Source organism: Trichoplusia ni, chromosome 5 (genome assembly GCF_003590095.1).
Source record: "Trichoplusia ni isolate ovarian cell line Hi5 chromosome 5, tn1, whole genome shotgun sequence".
NCBI classification, from domain to species: domain Eukaryota; kingdom Metazoa; phylum Arthropoda; class Insecta; order Lepidoptera; family Noctuidae; genus Trichoplusia; species Trichoplusia ni.
In genome coordinates this window covers 12,108,631-12,125,957 of record NC_039482.1, presented here as the reverse complement: position 1 = coordinate 12,125,957, position 17,327 = coordinate 12,108,631, and the positions used below count along the sequence as shown (strand labels likewise).

The window sequence follows — 17,327 nt, the reverse complement described above, 5'->3', positions numbered from 1 at the left end:
AACCACAAAACTTACACTCATTCAGTATTGATCTGTGTCTATTTGAAAACAATCATTAGGAGAGAGAATAGTCAAATATTTGTTGAACTCGGTGCGACATCGATGTGAAGCCTCACTGAATTTTACAGTTAAGCAGGACCCGAGAGGTAAATAACGGTTTAAAAATTCCTTATCGTCTGTTAATGCAGAACGTAATATGCACTTGCTTTGAAATTAAGATTAGCGAATGCATTGCGAACGAATGTTTTAAATCCACTTGAAGATTTTGAGCACACTAATGTACAAGGTTCCCACGGTGTTTGGATCAAAGATGTCTATAATTATAATTACTGAACACTTCACAGTCACGTGACTTATCAAAGCTAAACGTCGTTTCCATACAATTGAGCGTTATTTTTGACTTTAACGGTTACAGAAATGTCATGGCGATGTCATAATAGAATAACTCCATCCCTTTTCAAAAATACCAATTTTGACATGAACTCATTTTTTACATTATTTCGTAACTACAGATGTCCCTGAAATGTATTTGTGCGGCCTGGTTACGATAAATCACGGGCCAATCACCATCGACACGTGAACTGGTCCTGCGTAGGGTTAGGCTCCCTGTATGGCCTGCATGTAGCGCTTGTCCACCGCGTACGACTACTACTCCCAAGAAATATAGGAATCGAATCATGTAAAATAACTATTAGCCGATTGTGACGCTTCCGAAGAGAGATTGAACTAAAGTATAGTCAATTTCGGTAAACGTATTTCTTTCTTCAAGTTAGGAAATAGGTATTTAAAACATTCAATAAAATGTTTGTTATGTAATGGTCGTCACACCTACGGGGAGTATAATTATTTAAAACTTTGTAGTTTGTACTTAACCAACGAATTAACATAGTAATTGCTGAAATAACTGATATGTAAGTACCAAATTAATGTTAAATTAAATCACGACGCATGATAACTTGGCTGTGTATAACAGAAAAAGTGAAGGATCATCGTCTTCATAAATAATTAGTGCAATAAACGGTAATGTATAAAGCAATTGACGTTCGTAATGTAAATTGACAGCGGGGAGTCGTTTGTCCGAAGCAATTAAATTGATAATCTTGTCGAAGGTAAAAAATATCCGGTGTGTCGGCGGCAGTGGAAAACGAGTATGTGATCAATATTATGCGCGTGTTACCGTTATGGTGTGGTGCAAGTGAAAAGCGACTTTAGACGAAATGTTTTGGTCAAATATTGTATAATAATATACTCGGGTCCTGATATGTTTGTGTAATTCGAATTTTATTTAACTAGTCTAGAGTATCTATCTAAATTTTGTAATGGCTTCCAAAATGTCTAACTTTCGAACTTGTACATGAGTAAGATATAAAATGTAACCCTCACAAGTACGTGTGAGCTAATACGATAATTTTAATATAGTACAATATTCTAAATGTGCTGACCCTCTACCGACCTCGCGATCAATTAAGCTAATCTTAATCCAGAATTTGACACACTCTTGTCAAACTATCAAGGTGAGATAACACCTGATCGTATATCTTATTTTTATTAAAAACACGTCTTTAACTATCGATGATTTCGAACGATATGTCTTGGTTGAGGTTACAGAAGTATAGATGATTACAGATCTATGGTATCGGGCGGGCTGTACAGTGTAGGTCAGGTTATGTCTTGGTCCGCGGCCGTGCGCTCATGTTAGGGATTGTAGACGCCCTTGGTAGCGGTGACCGTGCTCACGCATGGTGTGGTCAATGCACTGCGCGTGCGCCGCCCTAAAGCTAGGTGCACACGTCGACACTATACACCATGCAGTCTTTGTATACGACAACTTTTCATCTATAAATACTAGTGTTATACTCATCGTGAGATGAATATTAACATATATAAGTATTTTGTGAGTATCTTCATCGTCCAACAGTATCATGGGTAGAGTACTTGATATGTGTACTAAGCTTTACGTACGTTTCATTTTAGTCTAGACTTATGGAGAATGTTCTATAGTGTGTAACTAGGTCACTCCCAGATAATTATGTTTTATGCGTACGTTTAATCTAAGTGATTTAAAGGGCTTAGGTTAATGCACTAAAGATTAGCCACTTAACTTTAACTTATGTTTCGCAACTATTCAATTCATCGAATATTATTTGAGTTAATTTATTTGTATTTACTCATTTTTTGTTGTATTGTATATAACAATAAAAAATGCGTATAAGCAAGTAATAATGCGTAGTTAAAATACTCGCTCTTGATGTGTTTGGCAAGACGCCTGTTCCTAACTATATCCCACGATATGTTCAGGCGAAACATTTTACCTGTTTCCCGCGACTTCAGCCACGTAGCTATGAAGGCTTGTATAGTACATTTATATTCTCGTTATTTTTAATCACAAATTCTCTTTAAACAAGCGTCACCTACGAATTAAGGATCGTGATTTTTCTAATAAAATTTTCACACATCATGAAAACACGAAAGCTTTTAAAAACAGTACATTTAATAACACAAAGCAAGCAACACTACGTCAACAACTCAAAAGTGTTGCCAGCAAAAATTAAAAAGACGTTTTCGTTTAATTACTGTCAAATTGAACACTTTAAAAGATTTATTTATTGAGTATTAAGATCAAGGGAAATGTTATAATCTAATAATGTGTTATTACATATGTCTGCCTGTGTACACTGGGTGCGGTATCCGTAGATAAATTGCCTTTCGAACGATAAAAGAATTTCTAATCTATATTTTTTATTTCTTTTCGGTCCTAATACGGTAGTCGGCAGCCATTAATCTCGTTTGCCAATGCCCGAATAGTGGCTATTTATGTCAGCTGATATTTTTGCAATGGTTTGTTCAACTTTTTTTTGTCGGTACAGTTTTGTTAATTGATGTGAACGTATGGTACGGTGCAAGGAAATTTGTGTTTGACATGTCTAATAATCTTATAGTCAAGATTGAAATATACGGAACTAAAATCATATTAAATAAAGTTTTGAATTGCGTGAAAATTCTGAATGGAAGTACTTTAACAGAACTGTTTCAGACCATCCAAAAGTTTCCAAAATCTTTTGATTATTCATGTGAAAAAAAATCTTACAGGAAAAAGACACTATTTCCACTTCCCTTACTTTTTCATATACTCAATTTTATCAATAAAAAAAATTACCGTCTTTTAACTAAGACAACATTTTTGTATTAGTTTGGCACTGACTTCTCATGTCTATGACAATCTTTTTCACTTTCCTACACATCCCGCGAGACGTGTCTAACAGATTATGAGCGTGACGGTGTTCACGTCAAGTCGCGGGACGACGGGACGGGGCCGCGGGTCCGTGACACAGCCGTTACCACCAACATTGAACTTTATATTATGCTGAGTAATTGGTTAATGTGCACCTGTCCAGTACCGCGTTTACTCGCACTTGCGAAACTTACACGTAATAACGTAATGTGTAACTTAACTGTATCTTTGAGGTGGATGGTTCTTGGTACGGCTTTACAATTTAGTATGTTTAGAGAGATATGTTTTTTAGATGTATTTTTTTTAATTGGAAATAAATTCTACCTTATTAACTTTTGGGTAACAACGTAAGTTGCATTTCTAAAGTTAAAGTTTGCAACTTTGATTGGATTTATTGTTGACTCGGTAGTACTTTAAATTATATCGTAAAAATACTTGTTGAATTTAACGCTTGAATAAACTTTGGGAAATTAATGAACAACCTTTGAGTAGAGTGGCGTAATATTTAGGAATATCTAGAAAAATATGCATTTATGGGTTTTTCAAATACATTCATAGCTGAGGCACTCACGGTACATACTCAAGTAATACTACAAAGTTCAAACCACGTTTTAGAATATTTATCTCATACTTTGATTAATATATTTAGATACTAGACAACGTTAACCTATCGATTTATTTTCGAAATTATCGATTAAACAGAATATTGACATTAATTTCACATCTTAAAAGAACATAAATAAAAACGAAACGAACCCGTCAACGACTCAAAAGGTTAAATTAATAAATAAATAATTAATCATTCGAATAAATCTATATTTTCTTATTTCAAGCATTCATCAAAATAACCGGAAAATATTATATACATATACATATATTTACATCGATTATTGGTTGTCCATCTGTATCGTTTATTAACACTAGTTTTTAACATGTTTTTAATGAGAGTTGTAATTAATGTGATAATTGGACCTGATAATCAGGACGAACCAGACCGTTTAGATATCAATGAATTAATTTGCCCTCGTTTTTGTATGTATTTTATTAAGATGACAGCTATTTTTAATATATTTATGTTTGAGTGTTTTTTATTATATTTATTTTAGATCGATACGCGTATTTTCTCACAAGGACTACTTAATCATACTAATATATTTATGTTAGCATGAACATATTTCATATTCGGAATCCGAATATTGTCATATTTATTAAATGACTTATTCGGTCATAAAGAATTTGTTTGATTTTACACGATAGTAAATTATTTAAGTAAATGTAAGTTAAACTATTAGATACATACTTTTCTAATAGTAAAAAGTTACCTGCCATCTGGCTGGAGGCTAGTAAGATCTCGCCAATAAGTCTGGCTAAACAGTGAAAACCTGTGCACGGCTAAATGACCAAGAAAAAAAATGATACCATTTTGAAATATTTATCCCGGCCAACTATTACTATAAGTAATGTCGTTACACATATCCATTATATTACTGACATGTGTCCTTAAATAATCTTACATAATCTGACAAACGACTTCCACGTAATAAATTATCCTCATATAAACATTTAAGGATTAATTCTCAAACGTTCTAAACTAGCAATAACCAATAATCCAATTCAATTAATTGCTCAGTTTACCTGTTAATTGGTTCTCGTTCAAGGTCCCGTGAATCATAACATACGTAGCTGTGATTTAATTATATTATATGTGAATTTGAAGATATATTTCCAAAGTCAAGGCCTTTATACCGCTACCTTAGCAAAGAGACCGATCGTCGACACAAGTATTACCGAACAACTTGCTAAGGCCATTAAAACAAGGCAAAGACAACCTTATTTCGTTGTCATAAAGATTTTGGTTAATGTAGAATAATTTATAAGTGTATAGCTATCAAAATAATTTTGAGTAATAAATTCACAACGTGTACACGACAGTTCAATGTTGCTTACATCATTCAGTGCATTTTTAATAAAAACCTCGGTCATTAATATCCGATTCTATTAAATAATTCGTTAATACAGTCGTACTTAGGTTATTTTATAAATTATGTATATGTTTCGAAGATTTATCTGATGTTTAATGCGATGAGAAATATTTTCTTATGCAAACTTATGACTCAAGTTTTATGGTATTCAAGTAAAGCGATATTAATTATTATTGACTGATCAAGATTATAGTGGAAACGCCAACAAGAGTCAGTACCACAATATTCTATAATTTTTGCTTATAAATAAGAGAATTTGTAGGGTTTCGTACCCCAAGGGTAAAAACTGAATCCCTCGCCTGTCCGTCCATCTGTTCATCACGAAGCTGTATTGTCGAGAACATTAATAGCTGGCTATTTATCGTGGACCGTTTTTATTTCTTACAATAAAGAGTATTGCATTTTATTAGCAATCGGCAATTTAAAAAAAATATCCTTGTATCGCTCTCATTAGCGTAAAATCTACTTTGAAGGCTGTGATAAACACAACTCATGAAAAAATATCCACTGCATCAAGCGTAAAACTGTTAGGTATAACAAGCATAACGGAATACCGCGTTACACTTGACTACAATAGACATACCTACATAGTATGACATTTGTCATCCTCGTGTCCTATGTCATCTACAGCCTAATTAGCTGTCTGCACCATAACCACCCATTGTCACTAGTTAACCCGTAGCTCGTGGGAATATAATAAGCAGTTTGCGATGTTTCAGTCCTTGGGTTAAGCTTGTTATTAAATGTTCTTCAATCAAGCAATAGTTAAATAGTTAGGGCACTGTTAAATAGTTTTTCATGAAATATTGTAAAATAATGAATGAATGCGGATGATTGCGGGCTGCCCAGGACCGGGATGGTTGGCGCTCTTTGGGGGAGGCCTACGTTCAGCAGTGGACGGCGATAGGCTGAGATGATGATGATGATGATGATGATGAATGAATGAATTTGTTTAGGTATAATTCGTTTGAAATATTACAAGACTAAATTACGTTAGATAAACATAACTTGTTACTTAATATCAAAACAGTAAAATGATGTGAAAAGCTTTCAAAATATATACAAACAATATTTATTACAAACGCCTTTGTATCATACATCTAAAAGCTAAATGTCAGATATTATAATGTACTTCGAATTTCTCAGAATTCATACACTCAATTTCAGTGCGCCTAATACCACCTAGCACACCTAACAGGAAAAAATAAAACATAATCTTTACAGCTAAGTAACATTTATCATGATTTATATGAAAAATAAAGTTAATTGCAATAATTGAAACAGCTCATCGCCCTGACCCACATATAATAATCGCTAGATGATATAATCTGTGTTAAAAATGTTAATTGCGAATTTATACTGACCTGTGACGTCAGCGCGTGTGATTCAGGCTGTGCGCACGCGCATCCCGCTTAGACAAGCGATTAATAGGGCTGATGTTAAAGTGTGAGTAAGCTTAGATCATGAAAGAGAAGCCATTAATCATTGATCATCGAAACTGTTCTGTACTATTAGGTATTTTAAATGCAACATGACGCATGATGTTTTAATAGGTAGATAATACCTGACGAATGACGACAGATTTAATTATTACACCTTTTTTAGCCTCTGGTATTGGAAAACCTAATCAATTTAATTTATAGTCGTACCGAATTATTGCATTTATGATTGCAAAGGCTCTTAACTAAAACTGAGCTCTTATTAAATTTAACCGACCAAAAATGTTTTTTGTCTTAATATTTTTTTTACGACGGATTTTTAAAGAACTTACAAATCTAACTTCCCCTAAACATTTTCGTTTCTTCTCAGTGTTAAAGATGTTCCATAAAAGCTTAACTCATACATCGAAACCTCCACAAACAAAACAATAAATTTCAATTTTATATGGATAGGTTCAAAGGTCTACCGTATCCATTTGGAGCATCTTAAAGTATCCGTTTAATGACAAAATGGAGGCACAATTATAAAACACTGAAGCCAGTTAATATTCCTCTGGGGCCTACCATTCTCTCTCAAAGCGGACTGTCGCCAACGTGAGACAGAGACATCGCTCTATAACTTGTATCGTGCCATCTCGCTTCGACATCTGCAACAGTCTTATTTCACGAGCTGATGGTAGATCCCCTGCCAGTTAACAGTGTTCAGATGTTCGCCGATACCGAGATACATCCAATTACAATTAAAGTTCGTCGGCGCGTATAATTGAGATTTATAAGACGATACGAGAACCTATTGCTGAGTTGAGTGAGTTTACACGAGGCGATTTATCTTTTTAAAGCGATTTTTACAATAAAGACGAGTAAATGGATAAAAAAACATTTCAGAAGAACTGAGCTTAAATATGTATTAAATTGGTAGCAAAAATGAAAACATATTTTCGCTATCCATCGACGAGCTAAGAATAAGATTATGTAGTACTATTTTAAAGTAAAGATGCGGTCTACGCAAATAATTTAACCGTTTTTTCGAAACTCTGCTTAGCCAAGAACAGATTGATCGACGGGTCATAAAGAACTCCCAAATGATATAGTAGTATTTTTGTACAATTATAATATAGATACAACTCACCCCGTGCAATCCCCACAAGTCATCGAATACACGATAATTGCAAAGTACCTGACTTCAACATTTACAATATCTGTTTTATCACCGATCGACGCGTGCGCCGTAAATAATATTATGTAATATAACTGTCGTACGTGGATAATACATATTCATTGAAAGGGTTACTCTGTATTTCGATGTAGGATTAAATAAACATGATTGAGCTAATAAAGGTTAAATCGTTAGAACTAGAACAATGCTTAACCCGCGGTCGCGTACGAATCATGTTATGAAGTTCAAAAAGGTGATCGGTATTGCCATGTTTTACAATGAAGTACTTGCAGATGCACGATTATATTTGTATTTTCAATTGTTGATGATTTTCTTTCAAAACGACAGAATTTTCTAATCTTTTATTTTAAAACTATAGCTGATAGTTGCTTTTTAATATGAAAACATAGTTACGTGTTAGTAACCATCAACTTTTTAGCAAACGAAGTTATTTAGACCTCTACTAAACTCAACTCATGTCTTTGTCAATGACAACTTAAATTTCAACTTTAAAATGGTATCAATACCAACTTGATAGACTCTAACGGTAGACCCTACATGAGCGTTCTCTAGTTTAAGAAAGTAGCCAGAATTCCTACAGCTACCTCTTAAACTAAGACATTTACAGCTGTGGAAACGTGCAACTCTACATAGTATTTAATTATGCCATAATATTAGATCGACAACTATCAACTTTTTCAATATTAACCTGTAATTTCCTTGTCTCCAGGCTATCGGGCACGTGTCGGGCGGTCACATCAACCCAGCGGTCACTCTGGGCCTGTTCGCGGCCGGTGACGTCAAACTCCTCAAGGCGATATGCTACATCATCGTGCAGACCCTCGGAGCTGTTGCTGGTGCTGCCTTCATCAGGGTATGTATTGACATTAAGTGAACCACTTCGCAGATATTAAAAAGGGGCAAAAAACTGGTTAGGAAGCAGTCATAAAGTTTGTTGTTTGGCCTATTTCCATGGCCAGCAAATAATCCAAATTGATCTGGAGCTACACAATGGGCGATCTCTATCTCGATATACACTATAGTTCTGCAACATATTTTACTTTTGGACCTTCAATGGTTGTACATTTGTTGCAATCTTTGATATTTCTCGCAAAATTTGTAAATTAACAGTACATTCACGGTCGTAATTATGTCTTTCAAACCCTATAAGACATGGATTAAATATGTAGAGCAGGCACTTAAACGATTCAATAAAACATTACTTTGAATAATGTACAATAATCAATCTTCGAACGAGTGCCTATTTACATAAACCTACCGATCATAAGCAGAAAATATTAATATAAATATCAATAAAGATGATCAATTCAAACCCGTATCATTTAATATGATCATATAATTAGGTTCTCATCATAATTAGCTCTTGACCAGTCATGCAATGTTTGACAGACTATTTGTTAATTGAACTTAATTATGAGTTCAAAGTTAAAACGATATTTGATAGTAAGGTTTTATTCAAGGTTGATCTTGCCGTATTTATAGTGTAGTAAAGGTCAAAGAAAATAATTATATTCATATGTGCAGACCGCCGTGTTTAAAAATAGATGCAAATAGGCACTCCTCTACAAGTTAATCATTTTTATATCAGTATAATTGATCTGTGTCGTTGTATTTTTGTCTAATAAACTTAGATCATTCGAAGGCATTGAATACTGTATTTTCAACAGTCTTAAAAAATGAAGAGGTTTTCAATTCGTCTAATTTATGTTTGTTAGTCGCGATTTCATTTGTAAGTTTTTGTTGTTCAAACAATATTATATCTCCCTGCAGCCTTCTTGAACTGAACTACATATATTTAATAAATCTAAAGTAAACAAAATCAACTCGCATGCTGTTACCATTTTTAAACTTATGTAAACAAATAATTTACATCAATTTTCTCGTTACGACTCAAGGCGCTGTTCGCATCCACATTCTGTCTCCTTATATGTTCGTGTCTCAGTAAAAACTGTCTCGCTCGCCGTGACACTGATGATCTTAGAATAAAGAACCAAGTGGAGCGACCTTCGCGGTAATCGTGGAACTAATTGACTGATCTAAAGCTTTTCGATGGCAGTATAAAAGGTCACAAGTTTGATAAACGCTCTTACATTCAGACCTCTTACGATACATAGGGCAATTCATTTACGGCATTGACTCGTATGTTCAGAAATTAATGTTATACACACTTAATAAATACGTTTGCTGCGATTAAGTTGGTTTTATGTAAGCGTTTAATCTTAATTTAGGTTATAAATTAGCTTACGAGAGTAATTTGTGTAGCTTTTTGAATTATGCTGTGCCTAATGTAATGTAACATTTTAAAGACATTAGGCTTAGTCGTGAATGTTTTTTTTTTTGTAACCATGAAAAATGTTATTAACCAAAGCTAGTTTTTTTTCTTTACATGCAAGCAACGCACCGCTTAATATAAATTTCAAGTTTAAAGTTATTGCGACAGACGTTCGCAACATTTTGCAAGTGAAGACACATTCAGATTTGTCAGACATTCAGACATCTTCGATAGATACTATCTAACTTGTCTGAAGTCAAACGATATGTCTAGCGTCAATCATGTGGCGAATAATCAGGCGTCAGGCAGAGTTCAGTGTGAACGTAGGTAAAATGTTAGCACGCTGCTAATTAGTTGGTTGTAGTTATTTTATGCGCACGAGTTGGCCTTAGTGCGACATTTCGTTAGACCTCGCGATGTCTTGCGAAGACAGCCGATATGTTATGACCACGATGTTGTGTGGAAGATGGCTGTGGAGGTAATTGAGTATTGGACATAAAAAAATCTAACTAGTCTTAGAAGATTTCTTAAATATATTGGATACGTATTTTTTGCTTTAAGAAATAAATAAATTAACTATGATGATTAAACCCATCAAGGGGTGTAAACGTATGGAAATGATGGCTAATAACGTCACTTGTCGGTTGAAAGTACGTCACGCGAGATTGGAACTATATTTTCATTATTTGGCTTTCGGAGTCAAAATATATAAAAAAGAACAACCCATATTTTTTGTAAATCAGACGGACTAGATTTTTAAAGACAATTACGCAAAATGACAATGAGATTCTTTGCAGAAACGATTAATCAAATGTCACTTCTCGTGTCACATTCTTACATACTTCTCTATTCTTGATGGTCCGAGCGATGCATCTTGCTTTCACACTGACAATAATATTTCAATGTATTCGCTGCCGGACAAGACTGTCGACGAATCGACACTTAATGGAAAGCCATTACGGGCCGATGGAATTATTTTCCCACGTTTTTTTTACACTTACTTTTCTCGTTTTTTATTGTTTGTCGTTCCAGATAGATTTTTGTAACTCAATTTTGAGGCACTTCCCGATATACTAGCGGGCTGAAATTTTCAGGGTAGCTTCAAACCCAATGACAATACAATTTACAACTATGAAAAACGGCTGAACCCATTTTGATAAAATTTGAATGGAACGACATTTAAAAATGTGGGTTTTTAAATCTTTTAAGTCTATATTATTTTGTTATTATTTATACTGAATAATTATTATGTAAGCGTGATGCATAACGAACGTCGATACACATCATGGGTCTTGTGAATCATGATGCTTGACGGGTTTTTTCTAGCGTATCAATAACAATATCTTCTTAGTAATGAAACGAGAGAAGTGGAAAATATGATGAGCCTTCTATGAGACAATACGTATACGACATCTAGTATAATGAAGAATGATCAAAAAAGATAAGACAAAGATGTGTTTATTGAGTAATTATAAATGATTTACGATTAAAAAGCACACTATCTGTGTAGTTTGGAAACATCTAACGGAGACATAAACGTTTTCCTCACATTTTATTCAAATTAGATACCATTAAAATTAACTATTACCAGTAACAGAATACAATGTTCGCCTATAAAATAAACAAGAACATATTTCTTTCATGTCATCGTATTACATACTCGTACATTCCCGATGACTTTAATTGCCTTAATTTTTCAAAATACAGCCATAAAAGTCAAATAAACGATTAAATATATGTAAATGTCATGAAGAACGCTGAGAGAGTACCACTATATTGTGAATTATGATTGTTGACTGTTGTGGAAGAGAGATGCCGCTATCTGTGTAATGTGCTGTCCCGCTTCCACATTTAAGACAATCTTACTTTAAGAACTGATTATAAACCTCCATGTTGTCTTTTCTTGTTAATAAAACGACACTTGTTTTAAGGAATTTGATCCTTGTGTCGCTGAGGGCTCCACGAATATTCAAGTTACATGTATAAAACACCTTAGTTATCAGTAGTTTAGTAGTGGTGAGTTAATTAATGTGTGTGTTTACAGCTCGCCGTCCCAGAAGACAAAGTGGGAGGCTTCGGTATGACTCTGCCCGGACATGGAGTCACTGAACCACAGGTAAGAAACTAAATACGTCTACCCAAAACGATACTCATATACATTCATACAATATCGAGAAACTTATTCTGAGTTTTAAGAGTACATTCCATATTTTTATTTCAATATCAAGATTTTACTAGAGAGAAAAATACAAGATGGATGAATCGATTTTGTTGGTTCTGTTTTCATTTAACGTGCTGTAAATAGCTTTCATTTGGTCCAACAAAATTTTCATCGAGTTTGACTCGGTAGTTTCTATTCAGTTGTATGTTTTTGTTGAACAAAAAAATATTATTCTCCACAGTTTTTGATTATCATATCTCTTCCCACAGGCCCTGCTGGTGGAGGCTCTCATCACCTTCGTGCTGGTGATGGTCGTGCACGGCGTGTGCGACGCGCGCCGCAACGACCTGAAGGGATCCGCGCCCCTCGCTATCGGTCTCAGCATCACAGCCTGCCACGCTGCTTGCGTAAGTAACATTGCCAACTGTCGTATTGGTGAAAACTTGAAAGTTTTAATATGTGAGTTTTGATTGAAACTGCGGTCTGGCTGAAGTCATATTAAATTACATAAAACCTACTTGCCAATACGGTATTTGACTTAATCTTATAATCTGTTAAGTCCGTCAGTTCGTCTGTTTAATCCAATAGTTTTTGGAATTCTATCTGACGAAGTAAACAGTTTATTTAGTCAAATAACTTATTGCATCGCCATTCAAATTGATGTAATTTTGGTCTCCTTGGTTACGTTTAACTACTATTGTATTTATTAATCTGCCATGTTGTTGTACAGATTCCGTTCAGCGGCTCCAGCATGAACCCCGCCCGTACCTTCGGACCTGCCCTCGTCATGGGAGTCTGGACCTCACAATGGGTAAGTTACATTACGTTAAAATTTCACAAACTTACCTAAAATAAACTTTGAACTAAGAAGTTGTTCTTTAGGTTCACGTAATATAAATAAAAGTATTTTTTTCGAAATTGGAATCAAGGCGATGACGATAATTTAACAGATTCTTTTTTTAATCTGAATTTTAGGTCCATTAATTAACAACACCTTATAATATCAGATAGCAATACATAACAAGCTGAGATCTTTGTTGCCCCACTCAAAGCTAGCATAAGTATCTATCTACCCAGTATCGTACATAAGTATAAGTGTTGCCTAAATAAGTACTTACTAACGATTCCGATGAAAGGTGAGAACTGCGAAGCTCTAGACATCATATACACACGTGATTGAACCACACAATAATCCATTCGATTTAGAAATCGTAAGTACACATACACACTCACACGTTATAAACGACCTCATTCATATATGTGCGCTTCTATGGACCTGGATTGCAGTACTATAACTGCAAAACATATATTAAGCTTTATCGCACCTCAAGTAAGAAGTAAGTGACATTAGGTCAGATAGGTCAGAATTTTACGCGGTAATTGTTTTCGATTAATCAAGGAAAGTAGCACTATTAAAAAAGTTACAAAAAAGCATTAAATACGCTTATCTTTTTTATGATCTTGCCTTACCACTCGATATACTGGTTAAAACTTGAAAGCCAAATAGAACTAGGCAGAAGTTTACGGAGCTTCCATCCCTTTTGCTGTTCTGTTCGTTAGAGTTTCTACAAATCTTCACTTATCATTTCAACTTCAGCTATCTCTCTCTCTGTTCGTGTTTCATTTCCATGTTCGCCAGTATTTATAGAAAAAGCTCGAATGAATGGTCATGACAGGTCAAAGTCACGTGACTAATCGAAACGCCATGTCATTCCCATTCATTTGAGGATTTACTATGAACGCTAACCATTATAGAAATGTTACTGCGCTAGAGACGCATTGAACCATACATAAACAACTATCTTTAGCAGAAGCGGACGCAATATATACAAGAAATAGTTATAAATAATTGTTGTACACTTTCGCCGCCAAACGAGACTCCAAACTAGTTTCGTAGCCGACTGAATGCACTCCGTCTGCCACTTCAATATGATTCATACATATTTACGGTCAGCAACAAAACAATGAATAAATAAGTTTTATGAGCAGCTATTATGTATCTATAAGATTGGTATTCTCTGAGGATCGTGTATAATGGCGCAACTTGGGGAAGGCCTATCTCCAGCAATGGACCGCGATAGCCAAGTGATATAGGTACCCTCAATTAGTTTCGGCGCGACGTATCGTGGGTAGGACACATAGCCCATAGTCCACGAATGCTTGTTCTAAGTCTGGTTGTCTGGAACACGGCCTCGATGTTTGGGAAATCCCCGCTTTCCAAGGATTGAAATTCTTAGTGCTGGAGAAAAAGAAAGGATCGGTTTTGCGTGCCTACTTTTGTATTCCTTGTTTCCTAGTCTCTATACAAAATTTTTGTTACTGTTGGTATAAATAAGTGTTAATGGGCTTTTGTTTTTGACTGTACATAGTTCGAGTCTTCACGTCTACCGCTATTAGACACCGGACGATGATTAACTTTTGTCTGGTTTCGTATAATTCCTTTCTAAGTTATAAACAATAATTATAATTACGAGGAAGCTTTTAAAAATGAAAGTTTGTATCGACTCTGTTTCTGTGCCGCTGTAATTGTGGATGGAGATGAATAGACATCAGATAAAAATCAAAATTTTGATCGATTTAAAATTCTGGAGAAATATATAATTTTACTAAAATTGAGTTTTTGTAAATTTATTAACATCTGAATCAATAGTTTTGGAGAATATTGATGTATTTTCATCCATTTTGAAAACAAGTGCGTTGATATTTGAGCAAATGGTGTGTCTTAAACATTTCCAGCAAATATTTGTGTAGCCTGAGAATCTCTTGTATGCATAAATATATATCACAAGGTCGGACTGTTTAGCATGACACTGATGTTAATTGTTCCGTAACGACTGTAATACTGAAAAATAACTTTATTAATAATACAGCTGCCCATACCGGAATGACAATTCGGATATCATAAGTATATACAGAAAACTCTCGAATATCATGTAGTAATGTTCCAACGTATGTCATTTCCATACATTTGAGGCGTAACTTAGCTAAATAAGAATAATATAAAAAAACGTGACTTACACATCCAAGCCGCTTCATAAAAAGAGCTATTTAGCAAAACAAAGGACTAAAAATTTCATGTCCTTTTATGGGTTTAATGTTCCAAATTTAAACACGTTCATTTAGGAAGATTTTATTTTATCAATTTACTAAAAAGTCTATGACACATAATTTCACAATAGTTTCAAAAAGTCAAGTTTCCAGTGGGATCAAAAGAACTTCAATAAGACCGTACTTTAATCTTCAATTACCACAGATAATATACATTTACATTAAAAACAATATACATTAAACAGACGGACAGACACATTTCAATAGTAATTAACATTGACCTAATAAAGGCTGTATTCAAGTATTAACTAATAAATTGCTATAATAAAAGTTAGACCGAACCATTATGTCACCGAAATGATATTGATCCGTTAATAAATTGACATTATTATAACATTAAAAGTTGATTATATGGTTGCATTAATAATGTGTTAATGCAAGTAGGTTCGTAAATTTTATAAGAGGATATTTTTGTATACATAAACCGATGCACTTGGTGATGTTTCGTAAGCTCAATAAATGAACCAATCGATATATTATATTTATCTTGCGTTGTATTGAACCACTTTCTGATTTCTAGGCAACCAGGTCTAACCCTTCCAATTCAGATTTGAGAATAACATCTAAGTTAAAAGTGCCTATAATATTGCCAGTTGTATTCATGTTCTCAGTCGTAGCTCAACAGATAGTAAAGTTTCGACGTTTCTTTCCCTAATTACCTGTTAGTACTGTATAATAAAAAATCGGATCCTGTTACACGGCTTTCTTTAAAATTCGTTAAAACTGTTCCCAATTCTTAGTAAAGCCCTAACTCGATTGTGGAGATTCCCGAACCTATCACTACACGTAACGAAACATTCTCCTAATGTCTGAAGATTGAAGCTTACAACTTATAATTATTGCACGTAACATTACAGATACAAAAAGAGCAAAATGTTTGGAACTAACCGACAATCTCTAGCTCTGTAGCAAATTGGAAAGTGAACTTTGTACTTAACTGTACTCATCCGACGTCTGTGTACTATTGTACTTGGTTGTACACACAATAACTATAATAAATGGAACTAGTTATGAAGCCATCGCTCTCTGGCGGGAAGTGAAGGTCCATCCTCTGTGGAACATTCCAAACAGCCCAATTAATACGTGCCTATTACAAATACTCTCTCTTCCATTTCAATTATGTAATACATGAACATGTTTGCCAATGAGATGATCTGATTGGTGTAATCGTTGTTAAATTCTAATTATTTTTACCTCATAAACGTTGGTAAGGTGAATTTCCAAACAAGAATAGGTACTTTGTTGGACAAACTTCGAAGCGTTTTCGGTAATGTTTTAAGAATACTCACGGAAAATTGGTCGACAAAAACTTGATTTGGTAATTCCGAAAACAACTGAAATCTAAGGAGGCGCAACGAAAGTGAGTGACGGCGATTACAATTACTGATCCTTGTTGAAGTAATAGCGAAAGATAGAGACAATAAACATCAATGGAACGTTTTGACATTCTTACTATAGATATTTCAAAATGATTCTCGCTAATTAATTTCGTACTTAATGGTTATTGAGGACCACACACGTTATAAAGACACTGATGTACCTACCGCAATAGGTAATTAACGAATTGTTACCTTTCATATGACACATATGCACTTCGTAACTTCATATGAAATAAGTTATACCTCGTCTAATTCGTTACATAATATATCGTTATTATGTTTCAATGAAAACTGGAATCCCAACGCGATGTAACAATTTTCGTTCAATTTTCTGGGTCGTTCCGATATTTATGTAATTTATCAATCAACTGATTTTTACGCTTCACATTTTATGTTATTTCGTGTCGATGACTTGTGAGGTAAAGGTTATTTATGTGTGTTGCATAGTAGATAGCTAGTAAGCCGAAATCAGATACGAAGAGCGCTCTACATTAAAATACTTATAGAAACATTGCTACCTAATTTCATTTAGGCAGCTGTCAATATCTAATCGAAGCTACCTTTTCTATGTCAAAGT

At 34.4% G+C, this 17,327-nt stretch overlaps 1 protein-coding gene across 3 annotated transcripts in view; it reads left to right on the top strand.

Moving 5' to 3' along the window:
* The window catches only part of LOC113494525 (aquaporin AQPAe.a), an 89,820-nt gene that overhangs the window by 71,622 nt on the left and 871 nt on the right, over positions 1-17,327 (top strand). For all 3 annotated transcript variants that reach the window (XM_026872905.1, XM_026872907.1, XM_026872906.1), the window contains 4 exons: positions 8,540-8,683; positions 12,147-12,218; positions 12,533-12,670; positions 12,994-13,074. In XM_026872905.1, coding sequence (XP_026728706.1) covers positions 8,540-8,683; positions 12,147-12,218; positions 12,533-12,670; positions 12,994-13,074 — 435 coding nt within the window. The remainder of the gene's footprint in view (positions 1-8,539; positions 8,684-12,146; positions 12,219-12,532; positions 12,671-12,993; positions 13,075-17,327) is intronic.